At 39.3% G+C, this 16,065-nt stretch overlaps 1 protein-coding gene across 1 annotated transcript in view; it reads left to right on the forward strand.

The window, feature by feature from the left end:
• EIF2AK4 (eukaryotic translation initiation factor 2 alpha kinase 4) overlaps positions 1-16,065 on the forward strand; it is a 113,916-nt gene that overhangs the window by 70,669 nt on the left and 27,182 nt on the right. Inside the window, exons 19-23 of the mRNA XM_065873047.1 lie at positions 2,243-2,344; positions 8,850-8,903; positions 11,195-11,431; positions 12,838-12,913; positions 13,322-13,443. Coding sequence (XP_065729119.1) covers positions 2,243-2,344; positions 8,850-8,903; positions 11,195-11,431; positions 12,838-12,913; positions 13,322-13,443 — 591 coding nt within the window. The remainder of the gene's footprint in view (positions 1-2,242; positions 2,345-8,849; positions 8,904-11,194; positions 11,432-12,837; positions 12,914-13,321; positions 13,444-16,065) is intronic.

Below are 16,065 nucleotides of genomic sequence, written 5' to 3' on the forward strand. Positions count from 1 at the left end.
CACAGCCAGCGCCTGAAGGATCTTGAGCGAGAGAGTTCACTCTAGCTGCTGCCGGAGGCTTGGCAGGAGTCCAGGTGGGACGGCTGAGCTGGGACCAGAGTGGTGGCAGTAGAGACGGGGAGAAACGTGCAGATATGAAATACATGTTGGAGGGGAATAGACAGGTTTTCCTAATGGAGTGGGTGTTGGGTGAGGAAAAGAAAGGAAAACAGGACAGTGCTCAGCTTTCTGCCTCGAGTGGCTGGGGGAAGGGTAGTTGACTGAGCTGGGGAACCATGAGGAAAGACCTGGGAGACGGAGGAGAAGATGGCAGGAGTACTCCGTCTAGGGCATGTTTAATTTGAAATGCCTGATGAGAAATCCAATTAGAGAGCTCCAGTCGACTCAAGACTTGAGTTCAGAAGAAAGATCAGAGTCAGAGGTATAAACTTGAGAGCCACTAGCACACAGATGGGATTTAAAGCCATGAGACTGGATGAGATCACTTCGGGCAAGACCATAGAGCTAAATTTTTAAAATACATGAGGCACGCAATTCACATTAAAGCATATTTTCAAGCTAGCAGTGGCAACTGAAGCCTGGGTTTTGGTTCAGACAGAGCACTGGGTAGTGACAGAGTTGAAGCAGACCTCCAAATACTCGGTGAGGGTGTGTGTGGAGATGGACACACCCACCCTGAGGGAGGGTGAGGCACCTTTAGTGTCATCTTTCTGCATTTGGTTTGTAAGAGTATAATGAAATCCTTAAAAGGACCTTACCCTTTGGCCCAGCACATCCACCTTTTGAAACGTATCCTAAGGAAACAACCAGGGACATTCAAAAAGATCGGTGTAAAAGGGGTTTGTCACAGTGTTGTTTATAACAATGAAAAATAACAAGCATTTAAAAAATAGGGAACTGGGCTTCCCTGGTGGTGCAGTGGTTGAGAGTCCGCCTGCTGATGCAGGGGACACGGGTTCGCTCCCCGGTCCAGGAAGATCCAACATGCCGCGGAGTGGCTGGGCCTGTGAGCCATGGCTGCTGAGCCTGCGCGTCCGGAGCCTGCGCTCTGCAATGGGAGAGGCCACAACAGTGAGAGGCCCGCGTACTGCAAAAAAATAAAATAAAAAAATTTAAAAAAATAGGAAACTGGTTAAATAAATTATGGGACATCCATGTAATTGAATATGTCATTAAAATATTAGAGGCCGGTTTTAGAAAAATGACATTATAGTATAAAAATATTCTTGCTAAAGTAAGGGAATAAAAGTTACAAACGACAGTGTGGTTCTAGTTTTATTGTGTGTGTGTGTGTGTGTGTGTGTGTGTAGACATTTAAGAAAAACCACCAAAAGGGCGTATCTTAGCCATCAATTGTAAATATCCTTAAGCAGTGGGATTATGGGTGATTGCTATTGTATTCTTGGTGCTTTTCGGTATGTTCCGTTCAGTATGTACATTTTTCTACAGCTAACATGTGTAGGAAATGACATAATGAATGTTTGTTTTTAAGACTTTGGAGGTCACTGGTTGTTTTTAAGACTTTGGAGGTCACTGGTTGCAGAGGCTCTCCTACTAATCCTTGAGTCCAAATCCATTGACGTTTTCCTTGAAAGTGGCTCCTGTGCCTGTGTGCATTTCACCACGAGCAGTCTCCTGCTGAGCCGGGTTGTGCTCAGCTGCCACAGGCACAGGGCCTTCTGACCTCCTTCTTCCCCTCAACAGCTCCCTGCCTGAGACTCTGCACTGACTTGCCCTTTCACCTTCTTTACTGGCACTTCCATATTTTGTTAGGAGTCATCACGATATTTCTGTTGTGCTGTGCTTCTGACCTCGTTGGTATGGCTTTGCAATCAGTAGCTGACCTTTGCTATCAGCTGCAGAGTGCAGTCTGTGTTTCCCTTTTGCAATGATTAGAAAGATGCAAAGCAAATTCTTTCAACAGATCTCGGTTGTCCTTGCTCTGTAGTGATTATCCTCAGTGTGTGGCCAGTGGTTATCTATGTCTATGTGTATAGCTAAACCAGTTACAATTAATTGTTAAGAAAAACATTGAAGTCATGCCAACTATTTTATCATCTAAATATAAATATGTCTCTCCTCTGTATTTTACACCTATAATTTTTTTTAGAACAAAGCGAATTTTTTCTACTGTGGCCTATTTTCACTTATACAAAATCCCAATTAAGTGTTCATCCTATAATTCCCTAGTGGATTATGCTTTCATATCTAGGCTCTAAATAAAATTCTTTTTCCTCCTCAGAAAGTGGATCTCTTCAGCCTGGGAATTATCTTCTTTGAGATGTGCTATCATCCCATGGTCACAGCCTCAGAAAGGATCTTTGTTCTCAACCAACTCAGAGATGTATGTATCAGATGTTTTAATGCCTCAGTTTCCAGTAACCTGAATCGTAGCATGGACATCAGAATTTGATGCAGGGTATTTTTCTGGTATTTATAATATAGAAAGAAGTGGTCCTACTATAATTTTCTATATTTCTAGTAAATGGAAATCTACCTCTGCTTATGCACTTACATGATAAGAAACTTACCCCAGTTTTATTTATTTTTGTAATCATACTTGAAGATATTGCTAGGTTATCCTTTTGAAAAATATTTTGAGAGTCCTCTTGATTTTTTTTTTAAATTTCATTTTATGTATTTTTTTATACAGCAGGTTCTTATTAGTCATCAATTTTATACACATCAGGGTGTACATGTCAATACCAATCACCCAATTTAGCACACCACCATCCCCATCCCCCCTCTTTTTTCCCCCTTGGTGTCCATATGTTTGTTCTCTACATCTCTGTCTCAACTTCTGCCCTGCAGACTGGTTCATCTGTACCATTTTTCTAGGTTCCACATACATGCATTAATATACGGTATTTGTTTTTCTCTTTCTGACTTACCTCACTCTGTATGACAGTCTCTCGATCCATCCACGTCTCAACAAATGACTCAATTTTATTCCTTTTTATGGCTGAGCAATATTCCATTGTATATATGTACCACAACTTCTTTATCCATTCGTCTGTCAGTGGACATCTAGGTTGCTTCCATGACCTGGCTATTGAAAATAGTGCTGCAGTGAACGTTGGGGTGCATGTCTCTTTTTGAATTATGGTTTTCTCTGGGTATATGCCCAGAGTGGGCTTGCTGGGTCATATGGTAATTCTATTTTTAGTTTTTTAAGGAACCTCCATACGGTTCTCCATAGTGGCTGTATCAATTTACATTCCCACCAACAGTGCAAGAAGATTCCCTTTTCTCCACACCCTCTCCAGCATTTGTTGTTTGTAGATTTTCTGATGATGCCCATTCTAACTGGTGTGAGGTGATACCTCATTGTAGTTTTGATTTGCATTTTTCTAATAATTAGTGATGTTGAGCAGCTTTTCATGTGCTGGCCATCTGTATGTCTTCTTTGGAGAAATGTCTGTTTAGGTCTTTTGCCCATTTGTGGATTGGATTGTTTGTTTTTTTAATATTGAGCTGCATGAGCTATTAATATATTTTGGGGATTAATCCTTTGTCCATTGATTCATTTGCAAATATTTTCTCCCATTCTGAGGATTGTATTTTCATCTTGTTTATGGTTTCCTTTGCTGTGCAAAAGCTTTTAAGTTTCATTAGGTCCCATTTGTTTATTTTTGTTTTTATTTCCATTGCTCTAGGAGGTGGATCATAAAAGATCTTGCTGTGATTTATGTCAAAGACTGTTCTTCCTATGTTTTCCTCTAAGAGTTTTATAGTGTCCAGTCTTACATTTAGGTCTCTAATCCATTTTGAGTTTATTTTTGTGTATGGTGTTAGGGAGTGTTCTAATTTCATTCTTTTACATGTAGCTGTCCAGTTTTCCCAGCACCACTTATTGAAGAGACTGTCTTTTCTCCATTGTATATCCTTGACTCCTTTGTCATAGATTAGTTGACCATAGGTGCCTGGGTTTATCTCTGGGCTTTCTGTCTTGTTCCAGTGATCTATGTTTCTGTTTTTGTGCCAGTACCATATTGTCTTGATTACTGTAGCTTTGTAGTATAGTCTGAAGTCAGGTAGTCTGATTCCTCCAGCTCTGTTTTTTTCCCTCAAGACTGCTTTGATTTTTGGGGTCTTTAGTGTCTCCATACAAATTTTAAGATTTTTTGTTCTAGTTCTGTAGAAAACGCCATTGGTAATTTGATAGGGATTGCATTGAATCTGTAGATTGCTTTGGGTAGTATAGTCATTTTCACAATGTTGATTCTTCCAATCCAAGAACATGGCATATCTCTCCATCTGTTTGTGTCATCTTTAATTTCTTTCAACAGTGTCTTATAGTTTTCTGCATACAGGTCTTTTGTCTCCCTAGGTAGGTTTATTCCTAGGTATTTTATTCTTTTTGTTGCAGTGGTAAATGGGAGTGTTCCCTTAATTTCTCCTTCAGATTTTTCATCATTAGTGTATAGGAATGCAAGAGATTTCTGTGCATTAATTTTGTATCCTGCAACTTTACCAAATTCATTGATTAGCTCTAGTAGTTTTCTGGTGGCATTTTTAGGATTCTCTATGTATAGTATCATGTCATCTGCAAACAGTGACAGTTTTACTTCTTCTTTTCCAATTTGTATTCCTTTTATTCATTTTTCTTCTCTGATTGCCATGTCTAGGACTTCCAAAACTATGTTGAATAATAGTGGTGAGAGTGGACATCCTTCTCTTGTTCCTGATCTTAGAGGAAATGCTTTCAGTTTTTCACCATTGAGAATGATGTTTGCTGTGGGTTTGTCATATATGGCCTTTATTATGTTGAGGTAGGTTCCCTCTATGCCCACTTTCTGGAGAGTTTTTATCGTAAATAGGTGTTAATTTTGTCAAAAGCTTTTTCTGCATCTATTGAGATGATCATATGGTTTTTCTTCTTCAATATGTTAATATGGTGTATCAGATTGATTGATTTGTGTATATTGAAGAATCCTTGCATCCCTGGGATAAATCCCACTTGATCATGGTATATGATCCTTTTAATGTGTTGTTGGATTCTGTTTGCTGGTATTGTGTTGAGGATTTTTGCATCTATATTCATCAGTGATATTGGTCTGTAATTTTCTTTTTTTGTAGTATCTTTGTCTTGTTTTGGTATCAGGGTGCTGGTGGCCTCATAGAATGAGTTTGGAAGTGTTCCTTCCTCTGCAGTTGTTGGAAGAGTTTGAGAAGGATAGGTGTAAGCTCTTCTCTAAATGTTTGATAGAATTCACCTGTGAAGCCATCTGGTCCTGGACTTTGTTAGAAGATTTTTAATCAGGGTTTCAATTCATTACTTGTGATTGGTCTGTTCATATTTTCTATTTCTTCCTGGTTCAGTCTTGGAAGGTTATACCTTTCTAAGAATTTGTCCATTTCTTCCAGATTGTCCATTTTATTGGCATAGAGTTGCTTGTAGTAGTCTCTTAGAATGCTTTATATTTCTGTGGTGTCTGTTGTAACTTCTCCTTTTTCATTTCTAATTTTATTGATTTGAGTCCTCTCCCTTTTTTTCTTGATGAGTCTGGCTAATGGTTTATCAATTCTGTTTATCTTCTCAAAGAACTAGCTTTTAGTTTTATTGATCTTTGCTATTGTTTTCTTTGTTTCTATTTCATTTATTTCTGCTCTGATCTTTATGATTTCTTTACTTCTGCTAACTTTGGGTTTTGTTTGTTCTTCTTTGTCTAGTTCCTTTAGGTGTAAGGTTAGATTGTTTATTTGAGATTTTTCTTGTTTCTTGAGGTAGGCTTGTATAGCTATGCACTTCCCTCTTAGAACTGCTTTTGCTGCGTCCCATAGGTTTTGGATTGTCATGTTTTCGTTGTCATTTGTCTCTAGGTATTTTTTGATTTCCTCTTTGATTTCTTCAGTGATCTCTTGGTTATTTAGTAATGTATTGTTTAGCCTCCATGTGTTTGTGTTTTTTACGTTTTTTTCCGTGTAATTGATTTCTAATCTCATAGTGTTGTGGTCAGAAAAGATGCTTGATATGATTTCAGTTTTCTTAAATTTACTGAGGCTTGATTTGTGACCCAAGATATGATCTATCCTGGAGAGTATTCCGTGCGCACTTGAGAAGAAAGTGTAATCTGCTGTTTTTGGATGGAATGTCCTATAAATATCAATTAAATCTATCTGATCTATTGTGTCATTTAAAGCTTCTGTTTCCTTATTTATTTTCATTTTGGATGATCTGTCCATTGGTTTAAGTGAGGTGTTAAAGTCCTCCACTATTATTTTGTTACTGTTGATTTCTTCTTTTATAGCTGTCAGCAGTTGCCTTATGTATTGAGGTGCTCCTATGTTGGGTGCATATATATTTATAATTGTTATATCTTCTTTTTGGATTGATCCCTTGATCATTATGTAGTGTCCTTGTCTTTTGTAACATTCTTTATTTTAAAGTCTGTTTTATCTGATACGAGTATTGCTACTCCAACTTTCTTTCGATTTCTATTTGCATGGAATATCTTTTTCCATCCCCTCACTTGCAGTCTGTATGTGTCCCTAGGTTTGAAATGGGTCTCTTGTAGACAGCATATCTATGGGTCATGTTTTTGTATCCATTCAGCAAGCCTGTGTCTTTTGGTTGGAGCATTTAATCCATTCACATTTAAGGTAATTATCGATATGTATGTTCCTATGACCATTTTCTTAATTGTTTTGGGTTTGTTTTTTTAGATCCGTTTCTTCTCTTGTGTTTCCCACTTAGAGAAGTTCCTTTAGCATTTGTTGTAGAACTGGTTTGGTGGTGCTGAATTCTCTTAGCTTTTGCTTGTCTGTAAAGCTTTTGATTTTTCCATCAAATCTGAATGAGATCCTTGCCGGGTAGAGTAATCTTGGTTGTAGGTTCTTCCCTTTCATCACTTTAAGTATATCATGCCACTCTCTTCTGGCTTGTTGAGTTTCTGCTGAGAAATCAGCTGTTAACCTTATGGGAGTTCCCTTGTATGTTATTTGTTGTTTTTCCCTTGCTGCTTTCAATAATTTTTCTTTGCCTTTAATTTTTGCCAATTTGATTACTATGTGTCTCGGCGTGTTTCTCCTTGGATTTATCCTGTATGGGACTTGCTGCGCTTCCTGGACTTGGGTGGCTATTTCCTTTCCCATGTTAGGGAAGTTTTCGACTATAATCTCTTCAAATATTTTCTCGGGTCCTGTCTCTCTCTCTACTCCTTCTGGGACCCCTATAATGTGAGTGTTGTTGCTTTTAATGTTGTCCCAGAGGTCTCTTAGGCTGTCTTCATTTCTTTTCATTCTTTTTTCTTTATTCTGTTCCGCAGCAGTGAATTCCACCATTCTGTCTTCCAGGTCACTTATCTGTTTTTCTGCCTCAGTTATTCTGCTGTTGATTCCTTCTAGTGTAGTTTTCATTTCAGTTATTGTATTGTTCATCTCTGTTTGTTCTTTAATTCTTCTAGGTCTTTGTTAAACATTTCTTGCATCTTCTCAATCTTTGCCTCCATTCTTTTTCCAAGGTCCTGGATCATCTTCCATATCATTATTCTGAATTCTTTTTCTGGAAGGTTGCCTATCTCCACTTCAGTTAGTTGTTTTTCTGGGGTTTTATCTTGTTCCTTCATCTGGTACATAGCCCTCTGCCTTTTCACCTTGTCTATCTTTCTGTGAATGTGGTTTTTGTTCCACAGGCTGCAGGATTGTAGTTCTTGCTTCTGCTGTGTGCCCTCTGGTGGATGAGGCTATCTCTATCCTTGATTTTAAAGCAAAAGGGGAATCCAAAAATTTTTCGTAATATCAATATAGTTATGGCAGTTGGAATTGGTTATAAGGATAATGGATATTTAGCTCTAGAAATTAAAGGTTCCAACTGAATGGACCTGGTGTAGTAATGCCTGAAGAATACCACCATGACCAGAAGGTAAACTGAGTCTGGGGAAAATGTCAGGCACTTGAATTTTTTTCCCAGTGAGATCTCCATGTGTGTTCTTGGGATTGATCCTTGCCCAAAGGATCAGTTGTCCCAAACTAAACTGTCATTGCACAGACTAAAAGGGACTTATGTTAGTGTGCGTGGGCCAGGATGCCTATTGGAAATGGCATTAAGATGACAGTGGAGAATAAGGTTTGAGTGAGGGTGATTTAGATTCACATATTCATGAGCAAGAGTTACGGAGAGTCTTCCTCTTCCTTTCTGAGCAGAGTCAAGCAGGCATGTCTGTTAGGGTAAATCACATACAGCGTAACTAAGAATACTCCACTAGATATCTTGGAAAAGAGTTTAATGGTCTAACTGCCAGAACAGCGTGGGCAGCTGTGTTCATAATGTATCAGCGGGCAGCTGTGTTCTTAATGTATCAGAGGAAATGAAGTGATTACTGTGTCCTTGCCTTGACTTGGAATGCTCTTCGTGGACTGTGTCCTTGGTGAAGTGCCTTTCCTTAGTCTAAAATTCATGTTTGTTCCCTCATTTCAAGACTATCTCAACTGCCAAGTTAACGTTATGACTGAGGTCTTATTTACCAGAAAGGTGAGAAATTTGGGGCTAGAGGTTTTTGTGTTGTTTTTCTCTTACTTGGCACTGATGGTTTGGTATTTCTACCCTTTTTTAACGTTTGTTTAATAAAGCTACTTTGTCTTTCCCTGAAGCCATTAGATTTTAAAGTTTTTCCTCAAATGAGGTGCTTTCTGTCACCTAGGCTGTCATTTGGGTGAAGTAAGTATTAAGATAATCCGAATGTCCTTGGAAGGATGTGCGTTGGGTTTCACGATGAGTTTCACATCCATCTTCCCTTGTTAGCAAATTTTCATTTCTGTATTTGATTTTCTTACCTCTGGTGAATAAAATGATTTCACTGTGGCAGTCTGCCAAGCACTTGCTGATTTGAATATAATATATTTTTTAGCCTACTTCGCCTAAGTTTCCAGAAGACTTCGATGATGGAGAGCACACAAAGCAGGTAATTTTCTGATGCTTTAATTACTGTGTTCTCACTCTTGGGTTTTAATTACTATTTTTCTTCTTCTTCCATTAGTAATCTTCTGCCACTCATTCTCTTGTGTCATGGGAACAACGTGGGGAAAAAATATCAAAAGATGGAGTACTTAAAATGTATTTAGACTTGAAATACACCATAAAAATGCCAAGGGCTGACAGAGACAATTAACAAACTACAGGGCTCTTTTTTGTGATTCATCATGCTTTTGAAGTACTGTTTGAACCCTTGGCTTAGCTATTGAAAAAAAGAGAATGCTCTTACAGCTCATTGTTTTAGATAAAGCTTGGAACTTTAAGAAAAGAAGAATATATCTTAAAACTACAGTTTTGTTCTGTCTTATGGTAAAGTAGCTCAAATTGTAAAGGCGAAGACTAGACAGCCAGATGTTATGGTAATTTAAAACAAAATAGTTTCTCTTCCATACTACAAATGTGTGTGTGTGTGTGTGTGTGTGTGTGTGTGTGTGTGTGTGAACTCACGTCATAGTAAATGCTGGCATCTGGCTAATATGAAAGAATCATTAGTGAATTTGTTATAGTGCTTCTGGTGTGCCTTCCTTCTTAATGCTGGCTTTTTGTCTTAGTGAAGCCTTCCATGGTTAATACTCTTGTCATGTAGAAGTTTATTCCTTAAACTGACTTCTTAACAATTATAATCAAGGCAACATCCCTTATTTAAATTATTCATGTTGAGAACAGAAACCTAGCTAGAATATTGCATTAATTTGCTGTTTCTTGATTATTGGTTATGTATCTGGATGGACAAGTCACTTAACTCTTCTAGACTTTAATTTTCCTCCCCTGTAAAATAAAGGTATTAAGTACCCTTTATTTATATTAACACTAACATCCTATAACTCAGTAGCGTTTAATGTGACATTTGTTTATGGCTCGAGGGACCCATTCTGCCTCAACTATTGAATTAGTAAAGAACCATTAGAAAATACATTGAGTTGTGTTTCTACTTCTTTTGTTAGCTGTTACCACTGATTCGAACTGAGTTGTTCCCTATGTTTTGGGGTGTCATAAGAAAATATTCATATCCCAGCCTTTCCCTGTAACAAGGTCAGTCTTATTCATTATTTCCTCATGTTGGCAGCTGTGGTGGTGTAGGAACTTAAACCACAGACACAAGTGCAACTATACACACCATTTGTCACAACAGTGATTGCCCTCCTGTCACAGGGACTTACTGGGCACCCTTGAGCATTTGCATTTGGGCTGAATAAACTTGGCACCACAGCCAGTGCCGCGGCCACCTCCCACGTCACATTGTTGCTTTTTATCTGAAAGGAGGCGGCATAGAAAATGCTTGTAGACAGTATAACACAGTTGCTGCCACACACAGAAATTAAGCAGTATTACATGCAGTCTGTTTTGCTGAATAGGATACTATTTTTACCAGTTTAATTTAACATAAATGTTCATAAAGTTATATCATGTCAGTTCCCTTCTTTACGTGAAAAATAATTACCTGTGTTTTTATTTTAGCCTAAAACCAGGGGTAGGGATTTGGGGGAGGGTATTTTAAAGATACGTGATTAGAAAATGCTTAATGAGGTTCATCTAAAAATTGAGATTTTCTGATCTCAGGTATTCCTCTAACTCCTTATAAATCTTCATTGTAAAGAAAAGAATGACAGAAGCATTATGGAGCCTTTCAAAGGTTTATATTGCCTTCAAATAGTTCCCTGCTTAATCAGGTAATAGCTGTGAAGGTATAATAAACCAGTAACATAAGAGAACTCAAGGGAATGGTATCAACACAGATAACATAAATGGAGAATGAAAAATGAAAAGTTGTTTTATACTGCTCTAGGGGTTCTAGAAGCTCCTACACGTTATAGTTTATACTAAAATTGAGCACCTCAACATACTTACTTTATGTTCTTGTATCTTTTTTGATACAGTAGTTTAGATACAGTGTTTAGAAGGTCTAACTTCTGCTTCTATGTAGTTGTTGAGTTGAGGGTTTTTTGGTCCTTTATGGCAGGGAAGTATAAGAAGGGCCTGTTTTAAGAAAGACTCATATTACATTGTTGCACAATTCTGTGACCGTAATGAACTACGGGAGGTGGGGGTGGGGGGTGGGGAGAATGACAAATTCAGAGATTTCAGCAATACCAGTTAACATGCACCAACTAAGTGGAGGAAGTGTGTCTCTCTTGGACCTGAACCAACCACCGCTTGTCAGGAGAATCCCTGAGCACCCTCCGCTGCACCCTTCCCCGGGGTGCCTGGGTTTCGTTGTAGAAATCTGTCATCTCCTGGCTGTTGAACCACGATCCGGCAGAGCGGCCCACAGCCACAGAGCTGCTCAGGAGCGAACTGCTGCCTCCGCCCCAGATGGAGGAGTCGGAGCTGCACGAGGTGCTGCACCGCACCCTGGCCAACGTGGGCGGGAAGGCCTACCGCACCGTGATGGCCCAGACCTTCTCCCAGCGCATCTCCCCCGCCGTCGATTACACCTACGACAGCGACATACTGAAGGTGGGCCTGAGCCGCGCCTCGAAAGAGCTTCACCTGGTCCACAAAAGGGTGGAGTCACTTCCTCAATTTTCATGCAGTCCTTTAATGCCTCCAACATAAGTTCTTTTTTTTTCTAATTGAACTGCAGTTGATGTACGAAGTTGTGTGAGTTTCAGGTGTACTGCAAAGTGATTCGTATGGATATTTATGATTCTTTTTTTCAGATTCTTTTCCATTATAGGTTATTTTAAGATATTGAATATAGTTCCCTGTGCTCTACCGTAGGTCCTTCTCCAACATAAGCTCTTAACCTGAGGTCTGTATATGCAAAATGTGTGCATATACATGATTCCAGGAAGAGCCACACTTTTTTTAATCACTTAACTTGAAGGAGTTCCTGACCCACCGCCTACTAAAGAGATTAAGAAGCGGTGCTTTTAGAGACTGAGCCCTGGCCCAGCCGCCCAGTGCCAAAAATACCCAGCCAGCTCAGATCCAGATCCGGTAGCCAGTAGCTCCCAATGCTGGCTGCACGTCAAAGTCACCTGTGAGGCCCTTTGACAATACAGAGGCTCAGGCCCTACATCCGATCCAGTGACTTGGAATCTAAGTGGGAGGCGCTTCAAGAATCTCAGAGCTCCCAGGTGGTTTCTGAAGCACAGGCAGGTTTAACATTCAACATCTATGTTCAACATAACATTCAAATGCCTTCAAAATGCGGTCTGAAAGAGTATAGCAAAATGTTAAAATTTGACAAAGTTGGGTGAGTGAATAACATATATTTGTTATATTCTATGTCTCTGTATGCTTAAAATAGAATTTAAAAGAGTAGTAGAGAAAACAGTGGTAAGGTTTGTGGAAAATCAGTACAGATTTCAGGGGCCAGTTTTTCTTTGCTGGCAATGTTAGACATTTGCAGGATTATGGCTGACTTTTTAATTTTGGGGGTTTTTGTTTATTATTTCTAAATTTTCTATAGTGAAATAGTACTACTTTTATAATACGAAACAAATGAAAAAGACAGTTATTTACAAAATACACAAAGGCCTTGAAGCTTTCAAGAGGCCCATTATGAAATTACCTTAGAATATGGGAGGGGGTTTGACACTGTTAGGTGTTTGACTGCTACAGTATCCCTGAAAGTCCTCGGGGAGAATTGTGTAGTATTATATGACTGGCTGTCTCTGAAAGGCATACATCAACGTAAGAGCTTGGGCTTTAAACCTAGGCAGCCTTCCTAAAGCAGGACATGTTGCAAGACATGTGGTTTCTTCTCTCCTGAATATGTTCAAAAGGGGAATGACTTGCTGAGACCTCTTTTTGATCTTGGGAATAAGCAATGTAACGCCTACTGCAAGCCACAGAAAAGTATGGTAGGGGATCCCTTTGATTAGGCTTTGATGACATTTTAATTGGTCATATCTTAGGGCAGCTTCTCCGTCCGTACAGCCAAGATACAGCAACACGTGGGTGAAACCATTATCCGCATCTTCAAAAGACATGGTATGTCCTTTTTTAAAAATTATGTGCCTTCTCAAAAGATGTTTTGTTTCCTCATCAGAAAGTACTATGAATGGATTTGGGAGCAACCATATTTTACTTTTTAAATTCAGTTCTAAGTTGTTGACACCTGTGAAATTTAAGCTTATTTTTATAATTCAGCTTGCTGAGGAGAAACAAATTTGAATATTACAACCTTGCCGCTAAAATACAGTTGGTTTGTGGAGTCAGAAATAGGACTGAATTAACAACCTTAACCTTAGGTGAGCTTTCCATTTAGAGAATTGAAGATAAACTGCTTTCAGCAGTCCCAGTAGCAGATTACTCAACTGTCAGGTCTGTGTTCATTTTAAGTTGCAGGTGGAAAGAATGAGAACCTGATGATTAGTTATTTTTTCTCGTTTGGTGTAGGAGCTGTCCAATTGTGTACCCCACTGCTGCTTCCCCGAAATAGGCAAATATACGAGCACAATGAAGCTGCCTTATTCATGGACCACAGCGGGATGCTGGTGATGCTTCCTTTCGACCTGCGGGTGAGGCTGGGAACACTCTGTTGACAGTGCGTGTGCCATGCCTGGTCCCAGGGGTGGCACCTGTGTTAAAGGATGACCCCCACCATCCCCCCTAGGCTTGTATTCTTAACGTCACCTTTAGGAAACATAATCTTAAAGGAGTTATCAGGGTGAGAGCATTATGGGAATTTGGTGAACATTTGACCCTGTGTACATCCACCTTAGTGCTTATGACCCTAGAAACCTGAGCCCTGTATTGCAGGTGCCAGGTCTGCATGTGAGTGTTGAGCTTCGCCAGGTGACCACAGCAGGCTAACTTGGCCAACTTAGACACATAAATGGAGTTTTTTTCTTTATTTATTGGCTAGGTCTTCAGTAACTTTCTAACATGTTAATGTCTAGAACAATTAAATTCTCGTAACAGCAAGCATCTCTGTTAATTATGTGTGAATTTTGCTCATGCTTGCTTTCTTATCCCCAGGGTTCCCTTTTGACAGCCATACTCTTACTAGTTGATCACTCACGTGGTGTTGGCTGCTAACAAGCCCATCTGTACTGTACATGCATGTAACAGACAAGAGGTTAATACCCCTAATGTACAGAAAGCACTTACAGGTAGAGAGATGAGCAAAGGCTATAACCAGGCAGTTCTCCGAAGAGAAAATGCACAGGGCTGATAAACTTCTCAAGGATGGTCAGCCTCACTAATAAGGAAGTGCAAAGCAAAGGTATCTGAACTTCACCCATCAGACTGTTAAAAATATTTAATTGTCCACAGATGACAAGGGTTTAGGAAAATGGGTACTTTCATATGTTGCTGATGGGAATGTAAGTTGCTAAACCTTTAGAAAAATAATCTGAAAGTATTTAATAAAATAAATGCACATACTATACCCTTTAAGCTAGCAATCCCACTTTGAGAGATTTACTTAAAGAAATAACACATCGGTATACTAACATTAAAAGGATGTCCATTGACAGTTTATCATAGTGGTCAAAAACTAAAAACTGCATGTTCATGAACAGGAAAATGGTTGAATAATTTATTATGGAATATTAAGGAGGTAAGAGATCAAAATACATATATATTTAGATAGATCCATATCTATATTTGATCTGTAGAAACGTCCATGGTATATTGTTAGCTGAAAAGAAGTATGTTTCAAAGGAACTCTAATATGATTCCATTTTTATTATATAGAGAAAGAAAAAAGTTTAAAAAAGCACAATTGAGCGTGTGTGTAAGGTGCACTGTGTGTTTGCATGTACCCAGTATGTGTGAGGTGAATACATGTTCCCACATGCGTGTGAACAACGTCACATACCAGTTTGTTTGTATCACCAGAGTGAAGTGTCAAAGACTTGAACTTTTTTGACTGTATTTCTCTGGAGGGAGGTCTGGAATCAGGGCATTGTCTTTTTTGCATATCTATGTTTTGTTTTATGGTTTAAGAAGAAATTCCTTCCATACCCTCAGATTTAGTTTTTCTTTTATAGTAAGTCAAGTGATTTGGGATTATTTTGAGTGAGAGGTGAGTAGGTAGCATATCAGACACTTGGGCTCTGTTGAAGAAAGGATAGAAGGGCAAACCTTTACATAGCTATACTTAAAACTGGCTTCTTCTTCTCTAGACATTAGGACACTAAAATGCAGATTTTTAAACATCAGCGCTCTTTCTGTGAGCTGATATATTCAGTCCCCCAAAATAAAAAGTAATTGCCCTTTGAGAATTTGACCCATTGATTAATGATACTGTGTCAGATCTCTTGAGGCAATCTGATAATGGTTTTATAGGTTGTGGTGATTGTCAGTGAGTGGTTATTAAGAATTTCTTCTGTAAGATCTACAGGAAAGTCAGGAAATTCACCATAAGAGGTAATACCCGGGCTTCCCTGGTGGCGCAGTGGTTAAGAATCTGCCTGCCAATGCAGGGGACACAGGTTCAAGCCCTAGGCCAGGAAGATCCCACATGCCTCGGAGCAACTAAGCCCATGTGCCACAACTACTGAAGCCCGCAACTAGAGAAGCCACCGCAATGAGAAGCCTGTGCACTGCAACGAAGAGTAGCCCCTGCTCACCGCAACTAGAGAAAGCCCATGCGCAGCAACAAAGACTCGACTCAGACAAAAATAAATAAATTTATTTTTAAAAAAAAAGAGGTAACACCCATGTTGATTGCATTATTATCAGTGACACTTAAAAAAATTCACAGATAATCAAATAACTTGCACAGACTTTAATTTGGCATAATAAAAAATTTAGCAGAGTGTGTTTAATAGTGATTTTTTTCTCAAATTCAAAAACCTAAGAAATGCACAGTGAATAAGGTTGGAGGTACATCCAGCAGTGCGGTCGGCTGCTGACTGACCAGCTCAGGAACATCCCAAGGGGTGTGAATGGCAAGCAGTGCACAGCTTTGTGAATATTCTACACACCAGTGAATTGTAAACTTTAGAAGGGAGAACTCTGTGGTGAGTTACAGCTCAAAGCTGTTATTAAAAAAACAAAAGGTAGGGGCTTCCCTGGTGGCACAGTGGTTGAGAGTCCGCCTGCCGATGCAGGGGACAGGGGTTCGTGCCCTGGTCCGGGAAGATCCCACATGCCGCGGAGCAGCTAGGCCCATGAGCCATGGCCACAGAGCC

The sequence above is a fragment of the Phocoena phocoena genome, chromosome 2 (genome assembly GCF_963924675.1).
Source record: "Phocoena phocoena chromosome 2, mPhoPho1.1, whole genome shotgun sequence".
NCBI classification, from domain to species: domain Eukaryota; kingdom Metazoa; phylum Chordata; class Mammalia; order Artiodactyla; family Phocoenidae; genus Phocoena; species Phocoena phocoena.